The following is a 19,527-nucleotide window of genomic DNA, read 5'->3' as shown; positions in this document are numbered from 1 at the left end:
AATCTCCGAGGGAAGGCACTAGCAGTTGGGGAGACCAGGAAAAACCTCCTGCAGAAGATGGGACAGTCCAGTCATCTATGGGTAACACATTCATAAGGAACTTAACAGTGCTAGGGATCTCCTGGATAAATATGTATAGACTGGTACATGGACAGAACGGATGTGGTTCAATGACTGTCAGCTGAATGGGTGACTCATTCCCCACCCAAAAGAGCTGTCTCTGCTTCCAGGGACAGATAGTCTGGGGAGTAGATCATAAGAATCAGACTTGGGGTCTGGGAACCACCAGTGTCACAGATCCATGGTGGAGGTGGGGGAAGGGTGAAGAAGAGAGAGATATTGAGAGGGACCACAGATGAGACAGACAGAAATGAAGAAAGACTGTTGAAGAGATTGGGAAAAGAGAAAATACAGAATTATAGAATGTCAGAGCTAGAGAGGACTTTAAAACATACGATGTCAGAGCTCAAAGACAGCTTGGAGATTCAGTCCACCCCCTCATTTTACAGTTAGGGAAGAAAATAAAGAGACAGCTGAAGATAGGAAATCAGAAAAGACTGATCAAAAGAGACTAGACTGAGGGCTCACCCGCACAGCCAGAGCGAAGATACAGCGGCGGCAGAACCATGGTGTTAGCAGGGGCCCTTCGGTGCTGCTTGCAATGGGGATATGGCATTGCTGATGGTAACCTATTGGGGGGCAAAGGCACACAGTGTCCCCAAGGAGCTGGAATGTAGAGGCTGAGCAGCAAATCAAGGAAACCACCATTCTGGGAGGAGAGGCTCTGGCTACTGTGATGAGCTATAGTGCAATTCTGGGGCTTCTTCAGGCTAAGCCAAAAATTATTCATCCCACCCAGCTCACACATCCCCCTGGACAGTATTCTTCCAAACTCAGGAAAATTAAGTTGATCGTTATCTCCTTCTTAGCCACACTCCCTCCAATTTGCTGCCCTCCCAAACACACACCACACACACACACACAGTACAAGCATAGATTCACACACATGTGCACATACATGCATACACATACTCATATATATATATATATGTACATATATAACCTCATATACATGTGTATATCTATATGTACACAAAGAATCACTGGACTATGTTCTGGGTGTTTTCTCCTCACTCCTCAGACCTCATGTCCTCTCCAGGCCCAGCTAAGGAAAGCCTAGCCCTTAGAAAGCTGGGACTCTGAGGGATCTAGCTATGACTTAGGTGACACTTTCTGCTTATGAGCAGGTGACCAGGGAGATGGCCAGGGAAGAACCAGCCAAGGGGCCGAGGGGAAGAAGACTGAAGAAGCTGGTCTGATCTTGGTAGCCAGGACCTCAGATCCTAGCTGGACAGCTCTCAGTTTTTTCTTCAGGAGAACCTAACTGATAATGTCATGAAAGAGCCCAGAGCTAGGGAAGGAAAAAAGGAAAGGAGGCAGAGCCAAGGCCGACTAAATAGGGTAAAGCGGGAAAATTTCTTCCCTTTTCCTTCTATCTCTTTCTCATCCATTCCTCCTCCCCAGGACTCCAGGTCTGCCATTATGGGGCCTTTAGGCAATGCCTCAAGTTCTGATCCTTTCCATCCCTATCCAAAAGTTACATTTACAGGTGCCATGATCTCCTCAGCTATGTACTCTCTCCTAGGATTAACCTGAGACAGTGTAGTACAGTAAAAAGAGAATCAGAGGACCTAGGTTTCAGCTTAGCATCGCCATATACTACCTGTATGACCTTGGACAAGTCATTTGCCCTCTCTCAGGGCCTATTTTCTCATCTATAAAACTGGAAATCTGACTTATCATCTGTTTTTGTACTACTTGAGAGCTAAGAATGGTTTTTTGTGGGTTTTGGTTTTTTGTTGTTGTTGTTTTGGTGAAGCAAGAAGGGTTAAATGACTTGCCCAGTGTCACACAGCTAGAAAGTGTCAAGTGTCTGAGGCCAGATTTGACCTCAGGTCCTCCTGACTCCAAGGCCAGAGTTCTATCCACTGTGCCACCTAGCTGCCCCTGGTTTTTATGTTTTAAAATCTCTAAAGCCATACAAAAAGAGCTGGCAAGCCAGCATTGGCCCATAGAGCATCATTTGCTGATGTTTGGCCTAAATGACCTCTACTATTCCTTTGAGCTCTAGAGCCTATGCCCTAGCTCATGCTCTGGTAGCAGTGGGTGACCTGGGGCTGAGAGATCCCCTTTCTTAAGTAACATGAGTATGTTGGCAGTGGCCTTCAATACCTTCCAAAGGAAGAGAGGATATGTGGCCAGGCTGGCAGTGGAGCTCTCAGAGAGGGAGGCCTTACCTTGGGGCCTCAGTATGGGGGCCCTGTTTGGTTTTACTCCAAATGGAGAAATGGGAGCAAATACTCAGAACTAAACATGGCAGCCTCAGTCATATGTTAGGTGATACCAGGTAGTCAAAGGAACGTTGAACCTAGTGTCAGGAATCTTGGATTGAAATCCATGACTCTGGCACTTACTTGCTATGATTTAACCTCTCTGAACATTACATTTCTTCTTTGTATAATGGGAAAATACTTGCACAACCTACTTGGCAGGACTGTTGAGAGAAAAGTGTTTTGTCCATCTGAAAGCATTATAGAAACATGACTTATTTATTATTTTGTTAGCTTTTTTCACTGCTTGTCTCCTTCCTCAGACTCTCCTACCTTCCCCTTCTGGGGTAGAGTCATCAATTGTAATGGCTCACATTTATGTAGCAATTTAAGGCTTACAGAGCTCTGTTCTCATCATAGTCTTGTGAGAGAGGTAATGCTGATATTATTGTACCCATTTTACATATAAGGAAATTGAGGTTCAAAGAAATGATCTAACTTGTCCATGATTATACATCTACTAAATGTTCCCCATTCTACCCTAGGCAACTGCCCAGCAAAGGCAAGGTCAAGGGTGAACTTCTAATCGTGGGACAAAGTTAGGAGAGAATGGCAGAGTCATAGGGACTGCTGCTTCTACCCCGAACATGGATAGATTTGACCTCAGTTTGATCTCATTGTCAGCTCTGACTCCAGCGCCGTCACTCACCAAGACCACACTTTCCACAGATGAGAATCTCATTCAGGGGTCCAGATGTTTTTCCCAGACAGATGTTGCATTTCGGCTCTTCGCCTGGAACACCAGCTAAAAGAGAAAAAAAACAGTGAAGAGTCAGGAAATGAAGGCCAAAGGCTCTCCCATCAATGTTCCAACTGGAAAGGACCTTAGAAGATAAAATGTTACAGCAAATTCAGGATGATGTTGATAAAAGGGACTTAGAGATGATTTAATCTAACCAGCACAGTACAGTAGAAAGAATGGTGGATTTAGCATCAGTCTGAGTTCTTATCCCATTCCTACCATTTACTACCTGTGTAATCTTAGGGCAAATCATTTAACCCTGCTGGACCTCAGTGTTCTCCTCTGTAAAATGGGGAGAGGGGTTAGATTAGATAGCCTCTGAGGTCCTTTCCAACTATTAAATCTGTTATCTTGATTCAGCTTAAACAATTATTCCGAGCTTATATCTCATGCAAACACTGGAATTACAAAGACAAAAATGAAACAGACCATGACCTCAAAGGGCTTAGTTTTTCACCTACAAAATGAAATGAACACAAGTGCTAGGGAATGGAAGTGACTGGTTCAAGGTCACATAACTTATAAATAGCAGAGCCAGGACTAGAAACAAGACCATCTGGCTCCAAGTAATGGCATACCCGGTTAGCTCTCACAATGGAAGAATGAATACTCATTTGTTCATCTATGGGTTTGCCTAGCCCTGAGACAAGAGGGAAGACCAGAGGAGACAGGCTCTCTGCTAGGGAGATAGGGAATTTTAGAACACCCAATGAGCTAATAATAATCTACTAAGGAAGACATGACTCAGGACTCCTTCAGGCTCTGAGGGCATTACACTATGTGTACCGACCCGCTCGTTCCTATAAATACTAAATATGAAAGCAACTCAAGGAAAATGCCCCAATTTCCTCATTATGAGGTTGAACCAGACCACCTCTAAGGTCTTTTCTATTTCTAAATCCTGTGATTCTTTGAGGGACTACTTGAGATCTGCCTCTTTGTCCCAGTGCTGCCATTTACTAGCGGGGTAACTTTGGACGAGCTTCCTTGGCAACTCTGCTTTTCTTTTAACCTCAGTTTCTTTGTTTGCATAATGAAAGAACTGTTATTATGTTTAAGATTCCCTCTCGTTCCAAAAGCTACAATCATATGAAGAGAATAACAGTTTTAGATTTTTAAAAATAGGCAAAAACTGTGGTATTGGTAGGATGGTATAGAGGGGGTTGGAATGATCAAGGGTTAGAAGAGAAGATGATTTTTTTTCTGAGTTCAGTAATATCTGTTTCTTAGGGAGAGTGAAAAGGCAATGTTCTCATGTCTGTTCAGATACTCTACTACTCACCCAGCATCTGATTGGACCTGCTAAAAACTAGCCTGTGGCTCAGGCTTAATTTGCTTTGTTTTGCTTTGCTTTGGCCCTAATTAGGTCTTATAAGCCATACAATTCCCAGGGTGATAATGAGTGGCTAGCTAGGAGCAGTATGGGTTATCACAAACAGATTTGTCTGAGGGATCAGGGCATTTGGGTTGATGATAGAATACCAGGCCTAGAGTAAGGTGGACTACTCTTCCTAAGTTCTAATCCAGCCTTAGATACTTACTAGCTGTGTGATCCTGGGCAAGTCACTTAACCCTGTTTGCCTTAGTTTCCTCATCGCAAAATGAGCTGGAGAAGGAACTGGCAAACTACTCCTGTATCTTTGTCAAGAAAAACTCAAATGGGGTCACGGAGAATTGGATATGACTGAAAAACAACTCATCACCAACAACAACATCTCTGGAACTAACTTCTTGTGTCCTTGAGCAAATCACTCTACTCTACTCTACTCTAAAATGGGAGGAATCATAGGATCTAGATCTAGAAAGAACTTCAGTGAGAATTTATTCTACGCCTACATTTCAGAAGAGGGAATCAGGAGAGAAGTGACTTGTTCAAGGTCACACATGTAGTAAGTTGTAGAACTAGAATTCAAACTCAGGTCTTGTGAATTTCACATCCAGTGCTCTTTCCACTCCACCCCTAGGACTGGAAGAGGTCATCTTTAGGATCCCTTCCTGTCCTAACATTCCTTCTTTATTCAGACATCATGCCATTCATCACCCATAGTACCTTAGGCAATAGCAGATAGAATCTGAATTAAACGATCTTTGCTACATTCTTTCTTCCCATTTCTACCACTCTAGCTTCCCAAAGGACAACTAAGTCTTCAAGCTATACGGGGTGCAGATCCTCCTTGTGGTGAACTGAATTAAATTATCAGCACTCAGCAAGTATATGATGAATGAATTAGTAGATGAATGAATGAGTGAATGAGGGATGGGCTCTATGTGTCTCAGTGAAGTTGGTCAGTTCTAGCCTAAAATAGGCAAACCCTAGAGCTGTTTCCTTTTCAACACTATTGTTCCTATGAAGCTTCCAGGTATATATACCTATTAAATGAGGAAGTCTCTCAGCCTCAGAATTCCTATCTAGGCACCCATCTTTTCTTCCTCATCTTTCTAGCACCAAATTTTTTGATAATAAAAGGATTCTTATTATCATTATTCTTATTACTATGCCATGGTAGGCCTTAGTTTCCTCATCTGGAAAATGAGAGAGGGGGTGGTGTGAATTAACTACACAAGACCCTTTCTAGCTATACCATTCTATGTTTTATGATTCTAAAACCCAGAGAGCCCAGGGATTAAACAAGGTATCAAGCTGCGAGAAAGGTAGGCAAAGAACAGATGGGAAGGCATGGAGAAGGGAAATTCTAGTGAAAATCCTAGGAAATCAATCCATAAAGGAAGTCCAAGGACTGTGACCCAAGTTTTCAGGTTACTTACCATGTTGGATATCCTTCCATAAGACCCAGTACTTGGAGTTATCTTCAAAGGTCACAAGGCAGCTTTGCTTGGAACTGCTGACCTGCGGTTAGAAAGGGGACTAGAAGTGAGGGCCTCAGCCCACCAGATTTAGCCCCAAGCAAAACTGTTAAGTACACCCAGCTGGTCTTAGGTGATCTTCTACTTTCACAGGTGGTTTGATGATGATGATGATGATGATGATGATGATGATGATGATGTCTGGATCTGTGACTTCATTGGCAGAGGGACCTTGATGTACGAAAACTTCCTCTACTAATACATATTGACCATTCTTCTTTAACTTATAGTATTAGAGACTTTTGCTTGGAGTACTGAATGATTAAATGAGGCCCATAGCTACACAGCGAGTATGAATCACAGGCAATACTTGAATCCAGATCTTCCTGATTACAAAGGCAGCTCTCTTTCTACTATGCCCTGAGCCCTCTAACAATAGTAACTTAAATTTGTTTAACTCCTTATGATGATCTCTAAAAGGGTAAGTGGCTGGCCCAATGTCAGAGAATTAGAAAGCAGCAGAGATGGTTCTAGAGTCCCAGGAGGACTCAAGTCCTCTCCTAGCTCTAGCTTTGTCCAAGTCTGCCCTCCCTAAGCGACCAGGCCTAGATAGTCCTCTTTTCCCTTTTTCCCCCTCTCTTTGAACTTATCCAGCCAAGGTCCCATCCCCTCAGGCCCATACTCCTAGGGCTCACTAGAGAAACATTCATCCAAAGGGGCATGTAGCTGCCAATGATTCAGTGTATTACCCACTAGAGAACATTTGTGTCCTAAAAGGGCTGCCTCCAATGTGTCAATCCAGATGGAAGATAAGTAGTGAAGGAATTGTGGATGATAGTTTTAATAGATTAGAGCTGGAATGACTTTATAAATAATTTGGTCTAACCTCTTTATTTCTCAGATGAAGAAATTGAAGGCAGAGAGGGAAAATATTTGCCAAGGTATTACAAGGAGTTAATGGCAGATCAACGAATCTTGTACACTTTTCAGTATTCTATGCTGTCTCTGCCACTGGTCCTTAGTAAGGCTCAATGCACAGACTAAAAAGATTACTTTAAGGACCTGGCTGAGAATTAGGACTCACCTACAAGAGCAGATGAGATTTAAGCTAGCTCTCAAAAAGTATTTCCTGATAAAGCATTTACAAAGTAAGTGAGTGTGGGGAAGAGCAAGTAGGAGTGCTTTCTATGAGAATATTTATAGACAAAACAGGCATCCAGAAATCTGAACTGGTTTATTAGAATAATAAGAATGATGGAAATGATTTTTGGGTGACCCTGCCAAGGCTATGCTGCTAAGACTCAAAAGATTTCTCAAACTTTAGATCTACAAGAGATCATGTTGTCCAACCCCCTTATTTTATAGACAAAGAAATTAAGGCCAGTAGAGGGAAAGTGGGTTGTCAGAGGGCACACAGCAGGAAAGGCTAGGCGTACAACCAGGATCTCCCAATTTGTGCTCTGGTATTTGACTACACCATACTGCATCTGCTGGGCAGATTTTTGGATTATCCCAACCTAGGGACCTTCTTCACACTCAGAATGGGTCTTTTTCTTTAGAAAGATGCATCAAGAACCCAAAGCAAACACAAAATACCTCTCAGATACGTCACCCTCGCTTGATGCAACTTCCCTGTTCATCTTTCTCACACATCCTCACCCACTGCTAAGCCACATTTTTGTCCTTTATTAAAGAAGGAGGTTGTCAGAGTATGAGTTATCTTCATTATGACTTTCTGAAGAACAGTGGACCATAAAGTCCTCCCCCTTGCATTTAAGCTTTCCTTGATCTTCCCCTAAGGGGCCTTTCCCTTCTCAGCCAAAGGTAAAAAAGTGACTATGCCAATGACTTGTAAGGAGATATCTTGCTACATTATAAAGATCCTAAGACCTACTTAGTCTTAGTTTGGACTCCTAACCTCTGCACCACTTGTGAGACCTAGGAAAAGTCATTTCACTTCCCTGGGCCTGCTGAAAAAAAAAAACAGGGTTGGATTAGATGACCTCTAATGTCCCTTCTAAGTTCTAAGTCCTATAAGCCTATAAACAACCTAGGTTTTTTCTATCTTGTTCCACTTCCAGCTATGTGGGCCCCTAAAAGATAAGAAGCAATTGTCAATAGTTTCAATAAATGAATTAATTATTTTCCCAGCAATCCTCTCCCCTTTCTGGCTTTGGAGCTCAGAATCTGATGGTGAGGGAATGGGCTATGGGCCTGGGGATCTGGAGACCTTAGTGTGCCAAGTTTTACCCTTTTAATCTTTCCAAGATAATACAGTCCATCCGTCCATCTGCACAGCACATACTGGCCCTCAGTCAGCTTGACCATCAAGTCTTTGAAGTTGTTCCTGGGCTTTGTGGGAGCACCCGCTGCCCTGGGTGGCCCACAGTCATCTTGGATTTCAGGCTCCAGAGAGAGGTTCTCCATCAGTTTTGACCACCCCTACGATTAAAAACACAAAGACACACTTTCATTCCATAATGTTTAACACAAAATTCCTTAGTCCCAGCCTTTTCTAGGGGGAAAAAAGGAGTTGGAGAATTTTCCTTGCATTCACCTTCTGAGCAGAGATTTTGGCCAGAGGCCTCGACTTCCCTCCAGGATTCACCCAGAGAGAAGAAAACTTATGGGTAATTTATGGCCCACTAGGGTCTTGATTAAGTAAGATTTTATAATGCCCCTTTTTCCTGATTTTAAAGTATATTATTTTATGAAAACCAACTATCACTTTGACAGCTGAATGGTTAATAGGTTGGAATGGGGAGAGACTTGTGTTAGAGAGATCAATGAACAGGCAAATGCAATAATCTAGACGATGAGGACCTAAATGGTGGTGGCAGCATAGGGCACTACACTTATCTCCCTGCCAGGCTATACTGATCTTCCTCTTCTCTGAGCTCTTAGAGAATTTCTAGTCCATACCATAGTCAGTCAGTCAGTCAGTCAACTAGTATAAGTACCTATTATGTGCCAGGAACTATATATTATTAAACTGTTTCCCAATACACTAGCCAGTGTTTCTTAACTTTTTGTGTCACGGACCCTTCAACAATCTGATGAAACTTATAAATTGCTTCACAGGATAACATTTTTAAACTAATAAAATAAAATATATAAGATTACTAAGGAAACCAATTATATTGAAATAGTTATAAAACAGACCCTAGCTTAAGAACCTGTGATGAATTAGACTATAAGCTCTTCAATAGCAGGGACTATGTCATCACCTTTGAATTTCCCACAGTGCCTAGCAACAGGATCTTTTATATGTGTTTGTTGACTTGACTTCCCCTGTCATCAAACACCTTTTAAAGAATCTCAATAAATATTTGTGGATGGATCGATTCACTGCCATCTGTAGGGAGATTAGATATAGGTTTCCCATGTTACCAGCAATACTGGAGAAGGGTTTTTATAGTTAACCCAATTGTTCTCGGAATCAGAGGTGCTGCAGAAATGCCTTTAGCAGGTGTCATCAGTCTTTCAGTCTTTCAAAAGTGAAAGATGACTATGATTCATCTGGGATGCTGGGTTAGAGGGAAACGGAAGAAAATATCTTACCTGGATACAACCTATCTTTCCAACCTTCTGTTAAACTACTCCCTGGAATACACCCTACCTCCTAATCAAACTGTACCATTTACTAGCAGTTCTCTGATCTTAGAGAGGAATTGTGGCAGAGCCCATAGAAAGCTGGCCTTAAAACCAGAAGACCTGTGTTCTGGTCCTTCCTCTCACACATACTGGCTGTGTAACCCTGGACAAATCACTTCGCCTCTCAGTGGGCAATTATCTGAGATTATAAATTGAAGAGAAAGTACCAATCTGCATTAAAGGAGAGTGTTCCCTATACCAAGGAAATCATAGGGCCTGTTCCAATCCTTGATTTTGTCGTGCCCTCTCTAAGATTCTGGCATTTGTGAAGGTCAGTCTTCATGCCTGGATTGTGCTCCCTCCTTACCACTACCTGCTGAAATCCTTTACATTTAAGACTTAGTTTAGGAGCTACCTCTTCCTCCTCAACTAAAAGTAATCCCTTTCTCTCCTCTTTCCTACAGCACTTGGATTACGTGATTTTGAGCAAGTCACTTAACCTTTCTGAGCCTCACTTTCCTAATCTGTAAAACGGAGATACTACAACTTGCTTCACAGGATTGCTGTGTGGAAATACTTTGGCCTTTCAATTTTAAAGGTTGACACTGTGTCAAAGACCTATAATTTCACTGAGATGAGAACTCTTCCCAGACTAGAAACCCTTCAACAGACACTTTTTAGAAGGTTGCCTGAGGCTCAGAAAGGTCAAGGTACTTGACTATGGTCATAAGAGCTAACAAGTGTCAGAGCAGAATTTGAACCCAGGTCTTTCTGACTACAAGTCTAGCACTCCATCCACTGTAACACAAGGTCTTTCTAAATATATATAAGAGCATGAGCTACCATTATCTTTTGCCTCTACCACATGCTACTTCCTCCACACCACCTTTGTACCATACTCATTGGAGTATATGTCATGTACTCACTAATGGGCTGTAAATTATTATTGCCAAGGGTTGTGTAATTTTTAATCTTTGCATTCCTATGCCTAGTGTAATGTACAAAATAAACACTTATTGAAATGGATTCAATCCGAGGACACTGTGTTCCATCTCAAAGCTCTTTCTGCACACTTTGATTTCATTTAAAAAGAGTGAGTGTGTGTGTGTGTGTGTGTGTGTGTGTGTGTGTGTGTGTAGCTAGGTGGCACAGTGAATAAAGTGTTGGCCTGGAGTGAGGAAGATTCATCTCCCTGAGTTCAAATCTGACCTCAGTCACTTACTAGCTGGGTAACCCTGGGCAAGTCACTTCACCTTGTTTGCCTCAGTTTCCTCATCTGTAAAATGAGCTGGAGAAGGAAATGGTAAACCACTCCAGTATCTTTGCCAAGAAGAGACCAATACAACTGAATAACAACAACAATATACACTCATATAAATTCGTAGTTGGTTGGTTGTCCTTCATTCTTGAAGAGGATCAAAATGACATCACTATGTTAGAGTCAAGTTACAATGTGTCTGACTGTGGCTGATCAGAGCAATATGAGCTCGGAATGCTCCACCACAGGTCGGGCACAGATAATTCATGTGCATGTCTGGGGTGGATTCTCGAAATGTGCACATCTTGGGTTTCTTTTGAGCTACTTCAATTCTGCTTTGCACAGCACCTTCTCTGATGAGGTCATGCCATATATATGTATGCATGTATATGTACATACATGTATGTATAAAATTTACTACGTGCAGAGCACTGTGCAAAGATATAAGGTTTTAGCTAAAAAAAAAAAGTCACTTGGGGCAGCTAGATGGCACAGTAGATATAGCTCAGAACCTGGAGTCAAGAAGACCCCAGGTCAAATCCAGCCTCATATGTTTACTAGCTATGTGATCCTGGACAAGTCACTTAACCTCAGTTTGGCTCAGTTTCCTAATCTGTAAAATGGGAATAATAATAGGGATATAAATAGAAGTATTTGTAAAGAGCTGCCTTGCACATTGTAGGAACTTAATAAATATTTGTTTCCTTCCCTTCCCCATCTCGCTTGCCTCATGGTATGGTTATTTAAACAGTACTTTAACATTTGTAAGGCACTTTGCACATATCTCATTTGATCCTCATAATAACACATGAAGTAAGTACTACAGGTACCATTCATATTTTACAGATGAAGAAACTGAGGCTTTTAGAGAACTGACTTGCCCACAGTCAAACAGTTAGTGTTAGAGAAAAGATCTGAAACCTAATCACCCCAACTGTAAGTCCAATGTTATATCCATCATGCCAGAAAGACACACACACACTCACTCATAAACAGACTTACATGGAGTTATAATACTCAGAAGTGCATTAAAAAGTTATAAAATGAGATACATAACAATAGCTATCACATATATCACCTACTATTTGCCAGGTACTATGCTAACATTATCTCATTTGATTCTCACCAACAACCATATGAGGGAGGTGCTTTTATTATCCCCATTTTACAATTGAGGAAATCGAGGCAAAGAGGTTAAATGACTTATCCAAATTTACACAGCTACTAAGCCTATGAGGCTGGATTTGAACTCAGGTTTTCTTGACTCTAGGCCCGGTCACCTAACCACTGAGCCACCTAGCTGCCTACCCAAGGTCTAAGTGGAAAGGTTATTATTAACGGAAAGGGGATGAGATTCAGAAACATAAAATAATTTCCATTAAATATGACTCTTTATTTCATTTACCTTCCAAATAAGAGGAGTGCATAGAACTATAGAAGCATCTTGGAAATTTAATTTCCCCCTGTGGGAAAGGGAAGAAGTATTCAGACTTGGTGAAAGGGAAAAAGAGGTAGGATGTATTGAATTCTTCAGACTGAGCAAGTAAATCACTTCATCTCTCTGTTTCAAGTTCTTCATAATTAAAAAATGATAAATAAAAGATTTGTACAACCTATATCTCGGGGCTTTTATGTGGTAAGCATCTTTATAATCTGAACAAATATAGAAAGGTAATTATTATTTAGGTTGACTAATCATCCAACCTAATTTCCACCCAACTCCCAGGATGATTGATCAACAGTTTTCAACTCTCAACTTTCCTGCTTGCCTCAGATCCCCCAAACTCAGTTCAATTCAGCATTAATTAAGTGCAAGATACAGAGGCAGCAGGAGTAGTACTGCAGAGAAAAGTGCCTCAGAATTAGGGAGACCTAGGTTCAAGTGCTACTTCTGGCACCTCCCGGCTTGGACCCCTTGGGCAAGTCACTTGACTTTAGTGCTCCAGAAACCTCTCAGACTGTAAGTTGCAGAGCATGTGCAGCCCGGCAAAGGTACAGAGTTTTTCCTCTAAGACCTAGATCGACTCCCCTCACGACTCCTCCCACTTCCAAGTCTGGAAAGCACCATGCTAGGCGCTGGGAAGACAAAGTAAAAAAAAAATAGTTCCTGCCCTCAATGAGTTGCATTCTAGAGGAGGGGCACAACAGGTACACAGATATAAAGTAATAAAAGTAAACTTCAAGACAGAGAGCAAACCAATGACTGGGGGTAGGAATCATGAAAGGTCTCCAGTAGGAGGAAGGAAACATTTTCCAGTTCTTACTCTCTTCAGTTCATTATACTCCTCTCTGAGTGAAGGTAGAGAGTGGTCACACATCACCGAAGAACTTGAAATCCCTTCACTTCCAGGATCAAAAACCAGGTGTTAGGAACAGCTGCCCAACCCCTTCCCTTCCCGTCCCCCAGTGGGACCTCGAGAATTGCTTCGTAGAGAAAAACCCCTCGTAGAGAGTTCAGGAAAATCTCACAGGGAGTCCGATCAGTTGGGGTGGGGTGGGGTGGAGTCGGTGTGTCAAACAGAACACTAGGAAGAGAGAGATTCTATACTCAGCTACCGCCCACACATTCTGTCCTGCCCCTCCAGTCCCTAGCTCCTAATAGATGATACATGCTTTGCAGGAATATTCATTGCCTTTCACCCCCAAAGTTCAGCGAACCCGTCAGACAGAAAGCGAAACTTGAGTGAGACGGTCGAGGTTGGGGATCGAGCTTCTGGCTGCTGAACCTGACTCTTCCTTCCCACAAGGAGGAGAGGATGGGAGCAGAGCGAGTAATGCCTCCTACCAAAGTAGGGGTTAAAATGTATCTCTGGCTTCTTGTTGCCCAGAATCCGAGGCAGGGATGTGACTCTTTAGGGATGGGGGCCCCTGGGTGAGGGGGAAAGAGTATGAATTACGCTTCTAACTCTCCACCTTTTGGATGGATCCGGCAGCATGAGTCAACCGGGGCCAGGGAAAGGGGTGGGGCACACTAGGTTCCCGCTCCGTTCCAGTCCGGATCCGGTGGCTCTCACTCGTCCCCGGCTCCTGCTGCAGGTTCACAAACTGACACTTCCTACCCCAGAATCCCGGCTCCCGCCTCCCTCCTCCCTCTAGGCGCCGGCAAGTGCAGCAGAGGGAACACGATTGGGAGGGGGGTGGGGAGGGAAGGACGCGCGGGCCATCCCGCAAGGTCTCCAGCCTCAGTAGGCTGGAGAGTCCTCCTATTCTACACAAACAGGAGTGTTCCCCCTCCCAGATCACACCCTGGCGTCCCCAGCCCCCAACACCTCAGTCTCTGCAGCCTCCGACTTTTCGGAGCCGGGCCCCCAAGGGCTCTGATTGGCTGATTCAAACACATTCAAAATAAAATGCATTTTTGTGGGTTACACACTCTGTCCAGTTCAAATCTGAGTCAAACTGGTGTCTGGGGCCCCCAGAGAAGAGGGAGGGAAGGGAAAAAGAGGGGAGGGACGAGATGATTCATAAAGAGAGAGGTCCCCAAAGCCCGATGCATTTCATAATTTTTATTTTTATTTATTTTTTACAAAAACAATTCTTTAAAAAGTTACGTCTCTAACTTTCCCAGAAGCAACAAAATGCTGTCCCGAGCACCTCTCTGCAATTGCCTCCGCCCCACCCCGTCCCGCGAACTCCCTCCAACTTTCCCCGCAACCCGGAGTCGTTGCCCAAGTACTGCCAACGTGCTCGAAATAACAATCGCTTTCCCCTCTCCTCCCTCCATTCCCATCCTGGTTCTGTTCGCCCACCCGAGCCCGCTAGTCTTCCGTGAGGCCGTTGGACTCGGAGACTCGGAGAAAACATTTGACAAGATTCCCACTGTGCCCTTTTATCTCTTGCTTCCACTTCTCCCCAAGAGTCGAACCCTGGCTCCCTAGTTTCCTGTGGCCGGATTGCGCTTGGAGATCCAAAAAGCAACTGCCCCCAAAAAAACCCTTAGTCCTCCTTCCCCCTTCTCCCTAAAAACAAACCCACTCTGTAATCTGTACAAATTTCCAAAAAGAGCGGCGGGAGGATGGAGGTCAAGAAGAGGAATGCCTTGCGGAAAGGAGAAGCCCCCCACACCTACCTCCCGGCAGCTCCAGCCCCTCAAGGGACCCAGGCGGGACAGAACGAGGGCGGGGCAGGGCAAGGGCGCCGTCCTTACCCCGAGGCTGCGCGTCCGTCCGGCGGTCCCACTTGGAGTCTGGCCACCAGGCGCATTGGAGGAGAGGGCTGGGGGCTGATGGAGAGGCTCCGGATTGGGAGCTGCTAGGGCTAGGGCGGGGGAGGTGAGTGGTGTGGCACCTCTACGTCTGTCCGTCCCCTCCGTCCGTCTGTCCGTCCCCTCCGTCCCTCCGTCTGTCAGTCTCTCAAGGGGCAGGGAGTACCGGCCATGTCTCAGCTGAAGAAGCTGGAGTCCGACTCAAGCCGGGGACAGAGGGATGCGGGTCGCCATCTTTTTCGCTTTTTTTTCCCGCGAATTATTTACGTTCTGCTTATGTAATTAACACGGGCATCCTCCGGCTCACCATTGGAGGCCGTCGGCCAGGAAGTGGGGCCGGGGCCCTGGGGCCGTCAAAGCCGCGCCGCCTCCCGGCCTCCCACCCGGCGGCGCCCCCACCCCTCCGGCTGGCTCCCCCGGCTGCGCTTAAAGGGGCAGCGTCCCTCCCCCGCGCCCACTCCCGCTCTTTGCCCTCCCCTTACCCTTCCTTCTATATACACACGTGCCTAGCCCGAGTGGAGAACCGCTCGGGGACTTCCTGACCACTCGTCTCCCACGAGCGCAACCACCCACGTGTGCCCTCTCTTGGCAGTGCTAGGAGCGTGAGGAGCCCTGGGGGAGACACGACCGCTACGCTCTCCTCGGACTGGCACAGTCCTCACATGTCACCTTTTATATAAGCCCCGAAGTCACTTTCCTCACTCGAGCTCTGTGATTGAAGCCGGGCAGAGGAATATTATTCCGTATTAAAGAAGAGGAGCCAGAGGCTCTCAGATAGGACAAGGGACCTGTCCAAAGTCACACGATTAGTCGTTGGAATGAACGCATGTCTTCCGACTCCAAGATTCCCACTTCTAGCTACAAACCTCTGGCACTGCCCCAGACTGTGGTTCCCACCTGCCCCTCCCATCACCGTGCCTCAGAAACTGGATCTCTGACATCTCTATCCAATCCTTCTCCCTAACACTTCACCATCCTATTCGTAGGATCTAACGAGCCCCGCAACTAATCCCTAGTGGTAGTTAAGGCATCTCCCCAGAGCAGGGACACTCATTCACTCTAGAATCCCTCCCCCCAAATCCTGCATCTGTAGTGTTGGGTGTGTACTTCCTTACAGGTGCAGGTGTGGGAGTGGAGGTGGGGGTGTGTGGAAAGGGTGAAAAGAACTGTTAAGAGCTAAGGGGATTATGGGACAGGGAGATTTAGAGTAATAGGATATCAGAACTTGAAAGGATTTGGGGGATATAGCATATAATTCAGTACACTCATTTTATAAATGTGGAAACTGAGGCCCAAATGAGGGAAGCTACTTTGATAAGAGAGTTTAATTGAGTGGAAAAGGACTGAAGTTGAAGTGGAAGATTGGGATTCTATCCTTGGTTCTGCCACTGAAATTCACTTTGTAAACCTGGGCAACTGGCCTTCCAAATGAGTGGGTTGGACTAAACGATGTTCTAAGGTACTCTCTGGCTCTAATGGCTTAAGATAGCAGAGGAGCTAGGACTAGAACCCAGGTAGTCTAGTCCCAAGTAGAGTGTTCTTTTTAATATGAAACTCACACCATAATACTTGGATATTAAGGGAACAGGAAGAGTAGGGGCCTGAGAAGAAGTAAGAGGAAGGCATAAAAGGGAGCTGAGAAGATTGTATACATAAGAAAAGTTCAAATGTTTATTGAATACATAATGAATGAAAGGCTAGGGAGTAAGGGATTCAGGGGACTCCATCCCTAACCCCATATACTAATTTGGTGGAAGGGAAAACTACCCTAGTTTATGTCTCCCTTCTTTTCCACCACCTGGCATGACCCATGAATGTCATCCAACCTAAGGTAGCAAGCTGGGGACTTTGGAATAGTGAGGAAGAGTGCTTGACCTCCGGATAGGAGACTAAGTTTAAATCATAGCTCTGACACTCCAGGGTGATTGTGTCCAAGTTACTTCTCTGTTTTAATTTCCCCATTTATAAAACAAAGAGGTTGCATTCTACAGTCACTTTATCTCAAATATTCTAAAATAATTTATATTTCCATAACACTTTAAAGTCTGAGAAACTCATTCCCCACAAATCTACCCCTCCAAGTAAGTAATACAATTATTATTATCCCCATCTGACAGATGAACAAACTGAGTCTCATAGGAATGGAAATAAATGACTTGGCCATGATCACACAACTAAAAGTGTAAATGTCATGTTATGAACCCAAGTCTTCTGAAGCCAAATCTGGCACTATTTCTACTACGTCACACTGCCTCTATGTTCTAAGCTCCCTTATACCTCTAGGACTGTTGTATGTTCCTAACATCCTATGATTCATTTCCCCCTCCCCTTTTTTGTGGATCCATTTTGTTTTGACAAAAGATACTTCCCAATGAACACCCAAACAACCTTCCCCAGCATATAACAAAATGCATTCCTCATAATATTTTAACATTAAAATTTAATTCAACAAATGTTTATTAAATACTTACTACATGCAAGGCCCTGTGCTGGATGTGAGGTTATAATGGCAAAAATGAAATTTCCTTTGTCCTCAAGGAGCTTACATTCTCCAGGTCCTGGGTTCCAAGATCCCCAGCCCGAATCTTCCATATTTCTATGATTCTCTAACCAGTCTTCTTCATCTTCTTCAGGAATACATTCACATCAAACAATATGTCATTGTCAGCAACACAAAAATAACATTGTTACAACTGGTTCCCAAAGGAGTAATAATATTTTGCTACTTACAGCAGTGTTGCCAAAATAACATGTGTCCTTAGACCTAGCAAAGCTGATGATGTGAGAATGTTACTGGCCAACATTTGCTTCTTGTTATTGGCCCGAAGTTTACATTGCTAAGCCTACCATTCTTGCATTGTGAGCTGCATGTGGCGCATGAAGTGCCCTTTCTTGATACCATTTTTTTTCCCCTTTTAACTTTTTGCATAAAGAGCTATACATCCAAAGGACAACACAGGAGAAAACTGGGTGGCCAAGACACCAAGAAGTCAATCATTACATAAATCGATTCTCTTTCCTCTTTATACAATTCCTGTTTCATAGAATGTTATTTTGCTTAGAGGATACCTGCTAAGTTGTCAAGCAGGAAAACATGAAACATAAAGTGCTTTACAAAGGCATCACAAATATAAAATGAAATAATATAATAGAAACATTTCATGTTCTCCTGCAATTCAGTGACCGCTAAATTGGCTCAGATTTCATAGGCCTAAATTTATGGGTCACTTTATTATCCTTGTCACCACTGAGGTGTTGATAGGTTTAAAAGTCTTACCACAAAATCTGGTTGTTAACACCATTTAAAAAATTCTTGGTTGCAAGGGCCAGGCATTGCTTCGTTAAAGAGCATATGGCCTTCCTCAGTACAACTAGTACATAAACACCTTTACCTGTGGCTTCTGTGGGAAAGTATGGAAAGTAAGTCCCTCAACCAATGTGGTGTATGAATCTATGAGTTGGCCTCCTACCCAATGTGAAGCTGTATTCTGAACAAAAGCTCCCTATGACCTTGGACAAACCACTTCCCTTCCACAACCTTCAGTATCCTCATCTGTAAGTATAAGGGGGTTGGACTAAATATGCTGTAAGGTCCCTCCCAATTCAATGACATTCAATAAATGTTAATTTAGCACTTAGTCCTGTAAGATCCTGTGCTATGTACTGTGGACTAGGATAGAACACAGGCCCTGGTCTTGTTCATAAGCTCTTTAAGTAATAGGAAGCAAGAGCCAGCTCAATGTATAAAAATAAGAGTGAGATAAGAGCAAAGGAGAAACCCTGAAGACTTTTGAATGGGGAAAGCTTCATAGAAGAGGGGCTTGTGAGTATGAATTTGAAGGATAAGACAACCTATATCCTTCCAATTCTACTATCCTATGTTCTGTTTCCTAACATTCTAGGTTCTAAAGTCTTTTCTAGCTCTAACATTCCATTTTAACCTGTATCTATTCATCTCCCTTCATGATATAACAGTCTGAGATTCTAGATACAAGTTGTGGTTTGAGGGGCCTTGCAAGGAACTCCCTCCAATAATATCTCCTCCATCACTTCTTTCATTTGCCTAAAATTCCCACCATTCATTTCTATAATTTAAAGCATAGAAGGCCCCTTGTTAAAATACAGACACGTTAAGAGACAGCCTGGTGTGGTGGAAAGGACATTGGACTAAGAATTCTGGCTGGGCTCTTGCCCTGACTAGAGGACTTCCTGCCATGAAACCAGTGCAGACTTACTTCCTCAGCAAGTCACTTTACCTTTCTGGGCCCCAGCTGTCTTATCTGCCAATTAAGAATCATAGTCCCTGCCCTCTGCCTATCTCACGGGGTAAGAATCAAATGGTATCGTGTCTGAAAGTTCTCTGAAAAGTAAGAAAGGATATTTATTATTATTTATTAAAAAAGTTCTCTTTGAAGCTAATTGTAAAATGTGGAAACATAAATATGCAACCCTTCTTGCCTTTCTGGTTAATGGATTTTTATTTTTCTCTCTTAAGTATTGATTAAAAAAAAGTCTGGAAAAATATTAACTTGAA

The 19,527-nt window shown here is 43.5% G+C and overlaps 1 protein-coding gene across 7 annotated transcripts in view; it reads right to left on the bottom strand.

The window, feature by feature from the left end:
• Positions 1-15,653, bottom strand: part of PHF19 (PHD finger protein 19) — a 33,203-nt gene extending 17,550 nt beyond the window's left edge. For 2 of the 7 annotated variants that reach the window (XM_078150169.1, XM_078150170.1), the window contains exons 1-5: positions 12,195-13,038; positions 8,188-8,379; positions 5,899-5,980; positions 3,040-3,135; positions 589-689 (exon numbers count right to left, since the gene is read on the bottom strand). In XM_078150169.1, the coding sequence (XP_078006295.1) occupies positions 589-689; positions 3,040-3,135; positions 5,899-5,980; positions 8,188-8,379; positions 12,195-12,368 (645 nt within the window). In that variant the 5' untranslated portion in view covers positions 12,369-13,038. The other 5 variants (XM_078150168.1, XM_020990585.2, XM_020990581.2 and 2 more) reach the window with 5 other exon arrangements.
• Between the last annotated feature and the right edge of the window lie 3,874 nt (positions 15,654-19,527).

This window comes from Phascolarctos cinereus, unplaced genomic scaffold, assembly GCF_003287225.1.
Source record: "Phascolarctos cinereus isolate Bilbo 61053 unplaced genomic scaffold, phaCin_HiC Scaffold_2;HRSCAF=192, whole genome shotgun sequence".
In the NCBI taxonomy this organism is placed as follows: Eukaryota; Metazoa; Chordata; class Mammalia; order Diprotodontia; family Phascolarctidae; genus Phascolarctos; species Phascolarctos cinereus.
This window is presented reverse-complemented; position numbering and strand designations above follow the sequence as displayed.